This window comes from Falco cherrug, chromosome 4 (genome assembly GCF_023634085.1).
Source record: "Falco cherrug isolate bFalChe1 chromosome 4, bFalChe1.pri, whole genome shotgun sequence".
NCBI lineage: Eukaryota > Metazoa > Chordata > Aves > Falconiformes > Falconidae > Falco > Falco cherrug.
In genome coordinates, this window is record NC_073700.1 from 105,449,487 (window position 1) to 105,464,336 (window position 14,850).

Below are 14,850 nucleotides of genomic sequence, written 5' to 3' on the forward strand. Positions count from 1 at the left end.
CTTGAAGGCAAGGAAACAGAGTTGGGCTGTAGTGGCACAGGAAGGGGGGTGTATTTTCCCTTTTTTTTGTTTTCTTTCAATCGGTGCAAATTCTGCATACATTTTCTCTATTTCAAAGTGTCTGGACAGAAAGGATATGCCTGGTGGAAGTGCTGATGACATATAGATATCTATGTGTATGAAAAAATAAAAAGCAGCTGTGGAATACCTTTTCAGGGCTGTTGCAGTCACTGCTGTCGTTTGACATACAGGTGGATTTATCGTCGAGATCACAAACAGAAGTCACGTGCGTTATTTGTACTTGGGAAACCTGCTATCCTGCCGAGTCCCAGCGACCACAATCGCATTTCAGACTGGTTTTTCCTTGCCTGAAAACCGCTAATATTCCATTTATCTACGCCTGTTAAGTTTTCAGTCACAAAACCAGCTTTAAAGAGAACACATTTCAGGAACGTTGTGTTTCTTACATCGCAGGGAGGCTCGGACAGACGCCCTGGAGGCCCGGCGCCAGGGCAAGGGGGGGACGCGGTGGCGGGGGGATCCCCGGGACTCTGGCGAGGAAGAGCGGGGTGCGGGAGGGAGGGAGGCAGGCTGCCGCCTCACCACACACGGGCTTGTGGGAAGTGGGAATCTCAGGTTGAGTTACTCATCGTTATGGAGTCAGGAGTGTGCCGAACCAATGGATTTGACGGCAGGAGGTAACGTACACATGTTTTTCAGCGAGGGTGCCGTAGGAGGACTTGCCGGCGGGCCCGGGGAGGCTCGTGCCGAGAGGACGGTCATTTCCCAAGTGTGGAAGCCGCCCGGTCCCGGCAGCCCACCGCCGCCTCCTCCGCTGCCCTCCCTCCCCACGGTACGAACGGGGGCCGCCGCCGCCGCTCTGCCCCACCGCGGACCGCGCCGGCGGGCGGACCCTGCCGGGCTGGGGGGGGGGGTGTGTGCCCCAGCGCCGGCCCGGCGGAGCGGGGCGGGGGGCGCGGGGCGGCGCTGCCCGGGGCTCGGCGCTGCCGCCCGCGCTGATTGACACCGGGCCGGGCGGAGGCGGGCCCACCGGGACCGCGCTGCCCCCGCCCGCCGCCGCCGCCGGGCAGCGGGTCCCGCGCTGCACCGCCGCCCCCGCGCTGTCCCCGCCAGGCTCGGCGCGGCGCTGCGCGGGGCCGCCCCCGCCCGCGGCATGGCCGGCTCGCTGGGCAGGGGCGCGCCGTGCTGGCGGATGCGGAGCGCGGCGGGCGGCAGGAAGGAGAAGCCGCCGGGCGGCAAGCCCCAGCCGCGGCACGGTAAGGGGGCGGCCGCGACGGGGCTCGGCGGCGGCGGGGCGCCCGCCGAGGTGGGACGGGGAGCCCCCAGGTCCGTGCGGGGCACCGCCGAGGCCAACTTGCCCGTGACTTGTCCGGCCCGGCCGGCTGCTTGGGGCAGGGGGCTCCTGTCCGTCCCCCGCCAGCGGTGCGAGGAGGGGAGCGCCCTGCCTCCGGGTGCCGCCGAGCACCTCGCGCCTCTCCGCGGCCGCGCAGCGAGGCGGGGGCGGGGGGATGGTGTTCGCGTGCATTTCGGCATCTCGCTTTGGCAGCGGCGGCTTCGGTCGTGGCAGAGAGCGTTTGCGACCTGGCGAGCGCCAATGAAGCTGGGAAGAGCCCTCGAAATCTCTGTTGGCTTACGTCCCCCTGCGCCCAGCGCCCGGGAAGCGCCGCTAAAAATCCTGCCCGGTGCGTTCTTGTCCCCCCCTTACTTCTTCGGGGAGATAGATGCCCTCCGCCAAGGCTAGGCAGCGCACGAAACGCATCTTCCCAAATCAGGTCCTGACTTGGAAAAGATAACAGGGAATGGTGTTGCGTAAACTGTTGAAAACAAGTGCTCGGGTTCGTGACCCGCCGTGTGCTGAGCGGGGAATGCGGGTACCCAGAGCCAGACCTGCCAGGTACGGTCCCTCCCGGTGTCACTTGGCTGCCACCGCTGTCAGCTCTGAGGAACAAACCCAACAGCTTGTGGATCCGGCCGTGGTGCCCGAGATCTCACCAGAACGTGCTCTGGCTGTGCGTTCCTCGTGGGTTTTAAACCCACTGCTTGGCTGAGTGGGTTTGCAGGAGTGTCTGACCTGAGCCCTCAAGGGTAAAGTTAACAGCTTCAGGTATGTTTGAGTTCTGCTGTTAATTTGTGCTTGTTAGTTGTTGGACACGTTAGTCCTTGAAGTTACTTTGTGCCTTTGTCAGAGCAAATTGGCCAAAGGAGTAATTTGTACCCTTCACTAGTACAGCGCAGCGGTGCGCGCGGCAATCCTGACAGCAGAGATGCTGGGATGGCGGTGAGCCCAGCATCTTGGGTGATGGCATTCTGAAGAAGGTGCTTGCTGTGAAAGTCATACCCCCGAGTGCAGGTCTGAAATGAGAGGAAGCTAGGGAGCTGCTTCTCCCACCGACTGTCACCTGGCAGTTTCTGAGCTAGAGTGCTTTTGCAGCCACGCCTCCTTCCCGATTTTCCTTGTTTGTGCCGTTCTCACAAGGCAAAGAGGCAACAGACTGAGTCTGAGCGAAGGTTTTGTCAGTGGCTGTCAAAACCACTCTAAAATAAGTGACTCTGTAGAAAAGGAAGTGTTACCCCGTTAGAGAATAAAAGTGACTGTTTAAAAATAGTTTAAAATATTTATCCCGTTAATTCTGAGTGTAACGCTGGTAGTGGGGCATAACTCACATAAAAAAGTGTTGGTTATATACCTGATATGCATGGTGTTGCACAGTAGCTAGGCACACAGACCAAAATCCTGGATGCAGCGAAGTCGGTGGGAATGGTGTCACTGACCTGAGAAGAGCCAGAATTGAACTCGCCAACGGTGTGCTGTAAGGTGTCAAGCCAAACTGAAAACCTTTGACTGATACAACTATGCAACTGTGGCAACGTTTATAATACTGCAGTATGCTGCTGTGATTAAAATATTGTCAAAGTAGCTCTATCGTGTGTTAGTTAATTTAGGGAGATATTTTATAACTTGGTTCTAGTTTAGCTTAACGAAAATGTGTGGTATGCTTCAGTCTATCAGAGTTACTTTTTACAAATGTTTTGTAAAGTAAAAGTATTGTGTGAAACTAAATTCTCATTTAAGTAATTGCTGTAACAACACGGAACACTAAATTACACTGCAGCACATACAGTTTGCATGCCAATCGGTTTTCAACTGTACTTCAAGGATAATTGCTCTTCCTGCTGTACTGTCTTTGCAAGGTGCACTGGACTTATTTACCAGGTCATTTGTTATCCTTTAACAGCTCCGATGCAAGGCAAATCCAAAATGAGACCTGACTTGTATGTCCCTGACTTGTGATACAGGGAGATTTTTTATTTTTTTTCGGGGGGGGGGGGAAGGTGTGGTATTACTTTAGTATGTTTCTTAAATTTTCGAAGTTATAGAAACACACTGTTTTCCAAGAATGAACTCTTACGTAAATTTCTTTTATAGATGGTGTTGACTACTTCATGCAGGAACGGAGAATTTACTTAAAATGTTCAAGCTAAGCATTAGAGGGATTATAAGTAAGATATACCTAGAAGTAAAACTGTGGTATGTGAGCTGCCAGCAATTCTTAACTAGCAAACAGACTTACAGATTTGACTCATTCATATGTGCATGCATGCAGTTGTCACAGTGAAGTGAGATCTATCCCAAAGAGAGCTAGGAGGTACTGAACGTATGAAATACTTTCAATATTGGGAAGTAATGTTGTTCTTTTCTATTTTCTTTCTGCTGCAAAACCGTTTTCATGGGCCACCGGCATGTGTTGGCAGAAAGTGACATAGCTCTATGGATCTTGGTGGCACTGTTATGATTGACACCAGCTGAAGACCAAGCACAGTATTTCTGTGTATGTTTGGATTAAGATACATTCATTCGGACATCAGTTAAGGGTCTAAACTGGCAGGGCACATACTGTGTTGTAAACACCTGAGCAAACCTGCCATTTAACCAAGTCAAGTTACAAGTATTTGCCAGCTTTGACATTCTTTTCACCTTCTGTATGAGCAATTATGGAGAGTTCTCTATACTTTTAAAATATTTTAAAACATAAATACAAAATTTGTCCTGTGATCTCTTGGTTTACCCTTCTTGTATCTTGATACCATCTAAATCAATGTAAAGTAGAACTAGCATTTCCACTCATTGTGGTCTAGACAGTACATGAAGTCTTTGTCAAGATTCCAGCAAAAAGTTCAAGATCCTGTTAAGGTGATGAATATTAATGGTCTTGTAAAAAGCCTATTTAATACTGGGTTAGCATTGGCACCATACCTGTAAAATCTCCCAAGAGCTTAAAAGCTTAGATGGATGGCTACAACCAGAAGTCTATTACAGATACTCTCTAAGCAGAAGATGTTGAGTAGCATAATGGAAACCACAGTCTAAAACAAGTAGTATTTTACTGTACTGCTTAAGAAAACTTTTAAATATTTGTATGAAAAAAAACTCCTTCCTTGAGGAGTAGATACAGAAAACTTGTGAGTAGAAGTTGTGAAACAGAAAGATGGTTTAAGTTACTTGACACCACCAAAAATAACTTACAGAGAGAAAGCAGTATTTTACATCCTTTTCCATAGCTATGTGAAAGTTAGTATTAAAACAATTGCCAGGGAAAAATAGCACAAGTAAATAGTGCTGGATATATGCGTAGGAGTGTGGTGTGTGTACACGTAAGTGATATTTTAGACAGAAAACGATTACTTCTTGATTTATTTGATTTTTATTTTTTTTAACTGCTTACAAAATGTGCCAAATTTAGGCTGGGGAGCAGAAGTCCTCTGTGCTTCAGCCAGCCCAAGGAAATCAGTTGGTATTGTGCCAATATGTTGGATCATGCCCGGGTAGGCTGGATAAATAGCTGTGAGCTGTAGCGACACAGACCTCTTCTTCACCTGGACCTGCTAACTAATTTGAGTCTTCACCTGTCTAGAACTGTCACAGAACAAGGCAAAAACTGTTGTCTTCATTTCTGTTAGGTGTTTATTCCCTTTGGGTGTAATGGAGAGGTTATAGCGTGATAAGGACAGAAGTCAGCGTATTGCTCCAGAGAAGTGGACTGCTCTGTGTTGAAGTGATGGAAGAACAGCGAGAGGATAAAAACCTACAAACCTGTCCGTTACTTTCCTCTTGTGATGTATGCACATATGCTAACGACTTCTGGTTGCTACTAGACTGGACTAATTCCACAGTTGACGGTAGAGAAATAAAGTTGTGCTTGAAAGCTTTCCACTTTCAGCTGTTCTCATCTATGCACATTTCTTCTTGAAATATTCAAGAATGTGCTTCAGTATTTTCTGTCAGCTTGTTCCTTTTTTGCTTCTCTGTCTGCTGGAAAGTAATGTTCTTGGTCACATTGAGGCAGTCATAACCAAATCTTCTGTTTTGCTGCAGGCGTAGTTCTCTATACCTCACTTTTTGTATGAGGCTTATTGTAGTATTTATAAAAGGAATGGTGTGAAATTCATATAGGTGTTTATATATATGTGTGTGCTTAAAAGAAAAGAATATAAAATCTCATCTTGAAGCAGGTAAACCTCTCTTCTGTGATCAGCTGGAATAATCTGCGGGTAAATTTTAAATCTGAAAACATTTTTTCTAGCCTGTATGCTCAGAAAGTGTGAACATTGATGTTATTTTTACTTGAATCTACTAACACTTTGATGCCTCAGCCACTTTTGGGGTCTCACTAGTCAGTCAACGTGTGTTTGCCATGTGTGACGCAGACCTCACTGAAGGCGTGACTTTCAAAACAAATGGATGGGGAAAAGGGTTTGATCTGGAGAGCAAGAAGTATCGGTTCACCAAACTTACTTTAACTTGCTTAGCCTTATCCTTGATGCAAGCACCAGCTGATACCTCTTTATTTCTCTTAATCAGACTACATACGTAATAGGTACAACTTGTTAAAGGACTTGTGTAATTTAGGGGTTAAGTTCCATTCTGTGTGTGGTGGTTTGTTGTTTTTTATTGTTTGTTTGATTTTGTTTTACAAATTACTTCACAGTAGTGTTACTGTGCAAAAGCTAATACCCTTCCTGGCTGGACATGTGCACAGTAAAACCAGTAGATACCTGTCACATGTGCCTTCCCCCCCTAGTTCACGGAAGAGGTTGTTTATGGTACCGATAAAATGTAGCATTACAACTTGCATAATTAGAAGTGATCGGAGCTGCAAATCCATGGATTAGTCTAAATTGGAGTTTATAAAGAATGACAAACCCACCATCTAGATCTTAGAAGCAGACTCCAACTACGGGTTTATGATATTCATTTAAACCTAATTTTGGCACAGAAATGCAGTTAAGAAACTAAAGACTTCCCCTCCATTCCATAACTGGATTTATTTTTCTGACCTTTTTCTACAGAAGATTTGGAGGGTTTTAATCAGACAGAGGTCACAAATCAGTTTGCTGGGAAATGTAAGGTGTGCTTAAAAAGGGGAAGAAAGAAAAAAATCACTTTCCTGGTCATTTGGCTCTTGCTGTTTAAAATTGTGAAGCTAGGTGAAATGATTACTCTGACAGAACTATAGAAACGATCTCATTTTAGTACATTCTGAGTATTTTATATTTTGAGTAACCCTGGCTCAGGGGCATTTTATACTCAGATCTGGAAGTTTCCAGTCTTAGTAGTCAGTTTAGTGTCTCTGTCTTTGTCTTTCCATTTAGCCTTGCCATGTTATAACAATGAATCATCTTGTCCATTAACTGAAGTTGGAATGTCTGTTTATGCACTGAATTTGTTTCATCACGTCGCCATAATAACTGATTGGAACCGTGGCAACTCTGACTGCTTTCCCATATGTATTTGGGCTGGACTTCACCCAGTGCTGTTCTGAGCAGCAGAAGGATAAGCCATCCCCAAACCTGGAATATCGTTATTCTCTTAGGATTCAACCTCTCTTTCCCATGAGATTGTAAGGGAGCATTTTCATATTCTGTCTCCGTGTAAATGAAATGGGGTAGAGGTTGTAGTATTTCCAATCATAGGAATTCGCAGCGGAGCTGCAGTACATATACATGGGTAACAGTTGAACCAGGAATGCCATTATTGTAGGTTTGCTTTGATGTGTTCTGTTGTGCTGCTGGATTTTAAATCAGTGCTGATTAAAATATTGAAGCACTAAGTAAAAAGTGAAACAAAACAATAGTGGCATTCTTTGGTTAATTCAATAATGCTAATAGTGATGACAAGTGATGCGGTGCAAATGAAGGGGCCGCGTGGCAGGGACGCTGTGCCAGCCAGTGCAAATTCACACGCCTTGCCACCTGAGTGGGCTTGCAGATAGCACTCCAGTTGCTGTTTAAGCAGAGTGTTTTGCAAATAAATGTCCTTTTGTTAAAAAGGTATTAGACTGGCTGTACCTTGACTCTTTTAATAGCGCTTAGCCTTAACTTACTTTGTGGTAGTATCATTGAAGTAATTTTATTTCCATGGAAAAAACAACTTTGTTGCCTTTGGAAGGTAAACATTGAAGGATCTGCTTAAAAAATAACACTAAAATGTTGTGTAAAACATGTTTTCTTTTCAAGATGGCTTTGTGATCTTGCCTTGTGCGCTGTCAAGTCTAAGAATATTTGTGTCTGCTGTGACCAATTTTTATTAAGAGTGGTTGATGCCACAATCCTGTTGCAAGTATTGAACAGTAGAAATGAGGAGTAGGAATTCGCGGGTAGAACCTTCTCCTGAAGGCAGATTAAAGTAGAACTGTTAGTTTGTGATAACAAACCCAAGAGCCTGTGGAAAGAAGTGAGAAAAAAGACTTGTTACTGTCAATGACTGCATTGAGCTTTGCTGCACAAACTATTCCAGTATTTTGCTCAATACTTACCACTCTGAATCTCTGAAACTACAGAGCTGTCTAAACTGCTGGCATTTGTAGTGAGGGGGAGGAATGGGAGGTTGAGAAGAGTTACTCTTTCTCCAGAAGTTGGATTGAGTAAATTTGTGTAGTATAACTGGGAGTCCTCACCCGTTTCATCTTTTTGGCTGATAGTCACTGTGGTTTCACATGGGAGGTCACGGCTGCTGCTAGACAAGAAGTGGGTGTGAGTAACATTTTTTAGGTGAGTGAGAGGAGGTGCTGTAATGAGAAGCTGTATGCGGAAAGATCAAGGGACCCTTGCGATGCATTCACATCAGCCAGGATGACAAAACAGATGAGGTGCTGTGTTCTGTGCTGGGCAGAATGTCTCCGGGCTTCTGCATAATTCTTAAATATAAGACATCCTGATAATCAGGTCTTGACATCATCAATATATGGCTTATAAAGGTCAAGCCTGAACTAGAAGGAATGGGAACACAGTCTCCAACTCCTGTTTAAACCAGAGGTGTGAATTTTTTGGCTGTCTAGCTATTTGGAATTCCAAGAGATGGTCAGGTCTGCAAGTCCATTTAAAAGCTGGAGGAAACTGGTCTTTAGAACACAATATATGTTTTAGGGAGACACAGTCCTTTGCAGTCTGGATGACGTTGGACTTCTGTAGATGCTCTGTGGCAGGCTGCTCCCAGTCCAGGTATTGATTTCAGTTAACATTGAAGTAGCCTGAGGGGTGGTCAGTTGTTTTTGTTAATGGTGCAGCTGAGTGCAGCCTAAATTGCTTCAAACCTTCAGCCTACCAAGGCAAGTTCTAGCGAAGCAACAGACGACTTATCACTGCTTTTATTCACTGTGCAACAGGAGACTGTCTTGTTACTTTGCGCTGAGAGGTGGTCTGATCAGAATAGGAGTGTATTTTGGTTTATTTGCATGGTAAGTCTTTGTTTTCTTAATGTCCAGGCTGAGAAGCTAGCCCCAGCTCAATTACTTTACTTTGTGGGAGAAGACTATATTACAGACGTAAAGGTGAGGAAAGGATCACCTTGCAGAAACTGTAGTGACTGGAGTGAGAGTCTGATCTTGGAATGACTTGATCTTGCGGGATGTAGCTGCTTGCTGTATGCACCCTATCAGTCGGTGAGCTTATTTTCTACGCTTTTTTGAATCCTTCTGTTTTGCTGCTTGTTCCCAGGGACTGAAGCAGACAAATCATCACACAGAAGTGATGATTAAGTGACACCTGAGAGTTTTTCAGAGTTCTCAGTAGCTCTGAGCAGTTGTTTCATTGCAGCGAGGGTAAATCTGAAGATGCGTCCTGGATCATGGCTAGCTTTTTTTCCCTATCTTATTCCCATAGCATCAAGGATGACAATTTGAGGGTAGATGGAAATTTTTAGCCAATGGCTTGCATTCTGCAAACTGAAACTCTTATTTATTTTACTACTTTCTCACTGTAAGAGCAGGAAAGTTGCAAATGTATTTATTGGTATGGTACAACAATAGTATATGACCTCTTCTTTTAATTTGTTTAAAAAAAAAAAAAAAAAGATTTGATCTATTAAGTTCTGATTATATTCACTATGTTTAGTGGAAACCTGAGTAGTGCATAGGGTAATTCAGGTTGGAAGGGTCCTAAGGGGCATCTCTAGTCCAATCTCTTGCTTTGTGTCAGCTGTGAGACCAGATCAAGTTGCTGTCATCAGTCCGATCTTGAAAATAGCGAAGGAAGGAGAATGCACAAAATCTGGCAAGTGGTTACTTCTTCACAACTCGATATTCAAAATCAAGCTTGAAAACTTTGAAAAAGTGGCAGTTCTGGATAATGCCCCTCTCTGCGTAGAAATCAGGCCAAGAGTAAGTGGTGCTACAATGATTCTACTGATGATCCAAAGTATCATTTGCAAAACATAGTGTAAACTGCCTCATTTTAGAATGGTCCAGAAAAGATACCACGGAAAGCTAATAATTTGCTTGTATGCATGGCACTGCATAAAAACAGTGGTAACTATTCCAAGGCTTGCAAGCCCTTACAGCAACTTTTTGAGTCATACAGAAGAGTGTGTCAGGTGTTTGGCCTTGCAAATACCCGTTGCATAAATCAGAAGTGCAGGTAAGATTTTGTGACAAGAAGGGTCTTGGCAACTTCGGTAATTGAAATATTCCAGCGCAGTTATAGCACAGAGGTCTCAAGGCATTATAGAAAGAGTCTGAATGATAATGCTTTGCTGTTTGTTTTGGTCAGTGGGTTTGGGTTTCTTTTTTTGTTTGTTTGGTTGGGGTTTTTTTGTTTGTTTGTTTTTTTTTACAGGGCTGAGGGCTTCAGTCTTCAGACCACTGTTTTGTTTTGTCTCTTCCTTAACTATGTAACTATTTTTAACTTCCTCAACCGTGCTGAGCTTCTATCTATGTATTGGACTCGCCTTAGAGGTCCAAAGTCAAAATGCATTTCTATTTTTTACTCTCTTCTAGAGTAAGACCACCAATATCTGCGCACCTCTCTGCAGTAGTATTGAAGGGACAGAACTACTGTTGGATCTATTTAAGTGTTGTCTGCCTGGATTCCTGCACCATGCTCTGTAGAAGAGACCATTTCGCTGGGTTCTGTTAGTAGAAAGCTTGTGTGCCTCTTGGCCTTGGACTTGCTGGGTAGTTGCCCACAAATCTGTAGAAGTAAATACAAGGTCAGTGTATTACTATGAATCATCCACTCCTCTAGTCCAAATTAGATTTTTTTTTTGTTTTTTTCAAAAAAGAGAGAGGTATTAAAGTTTTCCATGAACCAAACGTTCTGTGTTTCAGTGAACTCTAACTGCACGTCTTGAACTCTGCAGCCGAGAGCAAGGAAGCTGTAACCAAATTGCAGCCCTGTAGCTACAGTTCTGATGTTTGCTAAACACATTTGTGAACATCAGGAGCCTTTCACAAACTTTCTGGGGTCTATCTCTGGCTTCTTTGGCAAGAAGTCTGCAACCCTGATGGTCCGGTTGGATTTGGACTCCCAGTGCTGTCTGTGTCCCAGCTCTGGGGTGGTGGCATGGCTGTCTGCTCTGAGGCTCCACATGCCACCTTGTAGCAGGGTGGGTGGGTTCTCTGCGTGCCCCCTCTGTCTGGCTTGAGGAATCTTCTGAAGAAGCTGTAGCTCCTTTTCATCTTTATGTCCAGGTATCTTGTGTACAAGCCTACCTGTGAATTTCACTGTTTTTCAACAGTATTCTTGTGAAAGAAATTGTCAGGCAACGCAGCCTGCACACAGCAGTACAGCCTTGCTTGTAGTATGATTTTGTGGAAGAGCACTGTTTTTCTTTCTAAGGAAGCACTTTGTAATTTTTGGTATTAACAGCCATTGTCTTACGTATCCTAATAAATTCAGCTATTTGGTATAATTAATTTGTTAATGCTTCTGCAGCCATGTAATAGGATACATTGGCCACTCTCAAGGCAGTCATGTTAAAACATTGGAGAATCACTTTTCTTGCTTAATAATATTTTATTATGATCTTTCATTGAGTTCTGTGGGTATTAAAGTCTCAGTTTTGAAATTTTTCTCTTGCTTGTGTTGTCCCCAACTGTTGTTGTTAATTTTTATTTTATAAATCTGTTATCTGATTTTATCTTTGTCCCACTGTTGTTTGCAGGTTTTGCTTTTAACAAGTAGATGGGTAAGCACTGGTATCAGTACAAGTCTGATTCAGAAGTCTTTGTTCAGTCGTTTTCCTTGGCCCTTACACTCAATACAGCTTCAGGTGTCGAAGTTAGGGGCAAGACATGGTGTAGAAACTAATTCAGTTAATTTAAGTAATTTATTATTTTCCTAACAGGGAAAAATTAAGGACCATATCTGCTAGCAAAGCTGTGAAAATTTGTCGGTGGCTGACTTTGTGAAGCAAATGGACAGATTTCTCCTGTTCATAATCTTTAACGTTTTTCTTGAGAATTAGCACCTGTATTTCAACAGTTGTATTTTAAAATGTGCCTGTGCACAAGAAGGTGTGTATGAAACCAATCCGTGTAGCAGAAGGCATTGCAATGAGCTAATAGCTTTTTCAGGAATCTGTGTTCTCTGCTCATAACTTGAATAACTTGAGCCTTGAATCTGGTGTAACGTGCTGTATGAATTGTGATGTGGAGTACTTTAATTGTCAGAGCAGCACCATGCAGTGCGTGGCTTGTGTTATCACGTTTTGTTGTTTGTATGTTTTTGCTACAGAAGAAATGGCAATCACAGCAGGCACTACGGGGAGCGTGGCTAGGAACTCTGCTGCCATCTGCATTAACGCGGACTGTTCATGTTGTGTGCTTGTTTCCATATGTATAGTTTAGCACTTAGATATGTTACTCCAATGGTTGTAGAGACTAAAACCAGTTATGATCATGAAATTCGATGGCAAACAGTAATTTAAGAAATTAATTTACTTCTTTTAAATGTACATGCTCTGTTGGTGCGGGTTGTTTTTGGTTTTGTTTCTTAAAAAAAAAAGCCGTATTACTTTAGACAGATTTAATGAGATACTGCTGCTCATTCCAAATCTGAACTCGTCAGTTTTGGCTTTGTACATTGTAATCACCTCCACAGCAACCACTGTGATGCCATAAACAGAGGGTTTTACTTCAGGTGAAGAATGTAGGCAGTAAAAACAGAAAAACCCAAAAAGGAAAATGTGGGAGGATGGGGAAGACAGTAAAAGTGATTATTCTGGATTTCTGTGTAGTGATTTTTATTCCCCTCCCCACCCCCGCCCTTTTTTTTTTTTTTTATCTTTACTGATAGCTGAAAGAATATAAATTCTTTTGAAATGTCAGAGTGGAACTTCTATTTTTTATAATAATTGAAAAAATGTATAAGCAGTGGAGTTTTATTCTGCATAGGTTTTCTTTTTCTCTCTTTCCATTCAGTTTTTAAAAATCACTTTAGTAAATCCACTGTGGGGAGGATAGTTTTGCTGCTGTACTTTTCCCAGGATGCTGCAAGAGAAATTGCATTTGCAGTTCACAGAGAATGAAATTAAACTTGCTCTGTCCTGATGATCCACCACTCCTACACCCAGCACGTTTCTGGGAGAGATTCTTGCATGCTGTAGGAGACAGTGCCCTGAATGTGCTTGCACCTGGTCTAGTGGGTGAAGGAATGGGCATTGATTTGGGCCCCCATAGCTCTCAAGCTAGAATTAGGCACTGTGCAGAGGGCCTGTGTGTGTCTGCCTGCTCTCTGATGTGTAACTCTCGGAGAGGGAGACTTCAGACATGTCACTTTGCTTACAGAGGTTGAGACTACTTGCTGTTTTGTAATGTTTTTATACATGCTCAGATCAAAGATTTAGAGAGCATCAGGCAACAGAAAAGATACCTGTTTTCAACTTACATTTTCTCGTGTTTGAGACATAGTTGGGTGCTAAAATGTAAAATCAGTGAAAGTCATTGGCAAATGCAAATCACACTGTGGCAACTGAAAAAGAGTGGACTGTCATTTATTTGTTTGGATGGCAGTGGGAAAAGCAATAAAAACCCTCACACTCCTTTTTCTTCTTGAGTATTAAAATCTCACTCTTTAACCCTTCAACTGTCCGTGCAATAGAGATTATGTACATAAACCTCTAAAATTTCTAAGCTTCTGTATCACTTTTACAGTTGGCTGGTTCTTTCTTTCGGGCTGTGGCCTCTCTAAAACAGCTTCAATTAGATAAATGCTCAGATGACCTTAGAGCTGATGTAACACCTTATGTCTAACAGACCACACAGCAGTAAGTATTTCCTTTTCTTACAGAATAGAAATTGAACGCTTATAGTGCCCACAGAGGAAAAATTCTCCAATAAGAACAGAGAAAGCCCAAGGATCAGCCAGGATCTCCATTTAATATAATGCTGATCCTGTGCTCCACAGCGCCTTAACGTGAGGAGACTCCCACAATACATACCTCAAAAAAGTTAGCACTTTCTGTTTGACAATTCCAGCAGTTTTCATTTACATTTCAAAGCCAGAGGGAGACTGAGGGCACTCATAGCTGTAATTCCAATAGTCCCTCAGTCTGGATGACTGTTTCTGTAAAACTGGCACAGTACGGGCAGTTTTCATTACTTTCATTTGTTCCATCTTCCCAGATGAGCCTTTTAATCTTCTGCTTGCTGATCCCTGGTTTATAATCAGATCTGATAGCAATAGGATGGTGGTAAATATCTTGATGTGAAAGTCTATAACAAGATAGAACTGTTTTTTCTGTCCTTACTCCTCTAGTGAGGTAAAATTTTATTTGTGAAGTGTGAATAACTTGAAGCTGAAAGCTGCCGAGTTTTAGGCCATTTTCAGGTGCACCTGAAAGTCCCGTCCGCCGTCACACCCCCCCCCCCCCCCCCCCCCCGCCAAAAAAAAAAAGCAAGAAAAAGCTTTCTTTGTGGACTTATTTTTTAATCTTTTGGACTGTAATTTTGTGTCAACTTGATTGATTATTCTGTTTTCCCAGAGGCTGATAACATGCTGATTTCAAGTAAGATCTGAAATAATAGATCTTTGACGTGTGCGTAATCATTGTGATTCCTGAATAAACAGATTCCTGAATGGCTTTAATGCTGCCAATAAAAAAATTACAGTTAAGTGGATGAAAATATGTTTAATAACTGTATTTAGCAAAAGCCTGTTGATGTTGGTTTGTTTTTTTTCCCCCGCTGTTTTGTATATATAGGTTAGCTCCATAACTTCTGCATCTCTTTTTGCTTGCTATCGGAATGGAAAAATCCTTCTGCTTTGCTTTTTAAGGCATCCTCTGCATAATCTTAATGCTCAAGTTTTGTCACAAATTAATATAGTAAGAGTATTCAAAGTATAGAAGGTTAGGGGCATATACAAAGTGAAGTGTCCTCCCAGGTTACGTTAAGCATAACCTGTTTTGTCCAGTAGAAGACTTTTGTCTAAACTGTAAGATTCTACCAGTCATTTTCCATTTTAATAAAGTTTTTTTTATCAAATATTTTTACCGAGTTGTGTCTCCCCTTTACTTTTTATATTCTTATTTATAATTCTGACATTATCCAATTG

At 43.1% G+C, this 14,850-nt stretch overlaps 1 protein-coding gene across 1 annotated transcript in view; it reads left to right on the top strand.

Annotated features, from left to right (window-relative positions):
• Positions 1-1,117: 1,117 nt before the first annotated feature.
• Positions 1,118-14,850, top strand: part of ZNF385D (zinc finger protein 385D) — a 436,840-nt gene continuing 423,107 nt past the window's right edge. Inside the window, exon 1 of the mRNA XM_055709861.1 lies at positions 1,118-1,277. Within this exon, the coding sequence (XP_055565836.1) occupies positions 1,175-1,277 (103 nt within the window). The 5' untranslated portion in view covers positions 1,118-1,174. The remainder of the gene's footprint in view (positions 1,278-14,850) is intronic.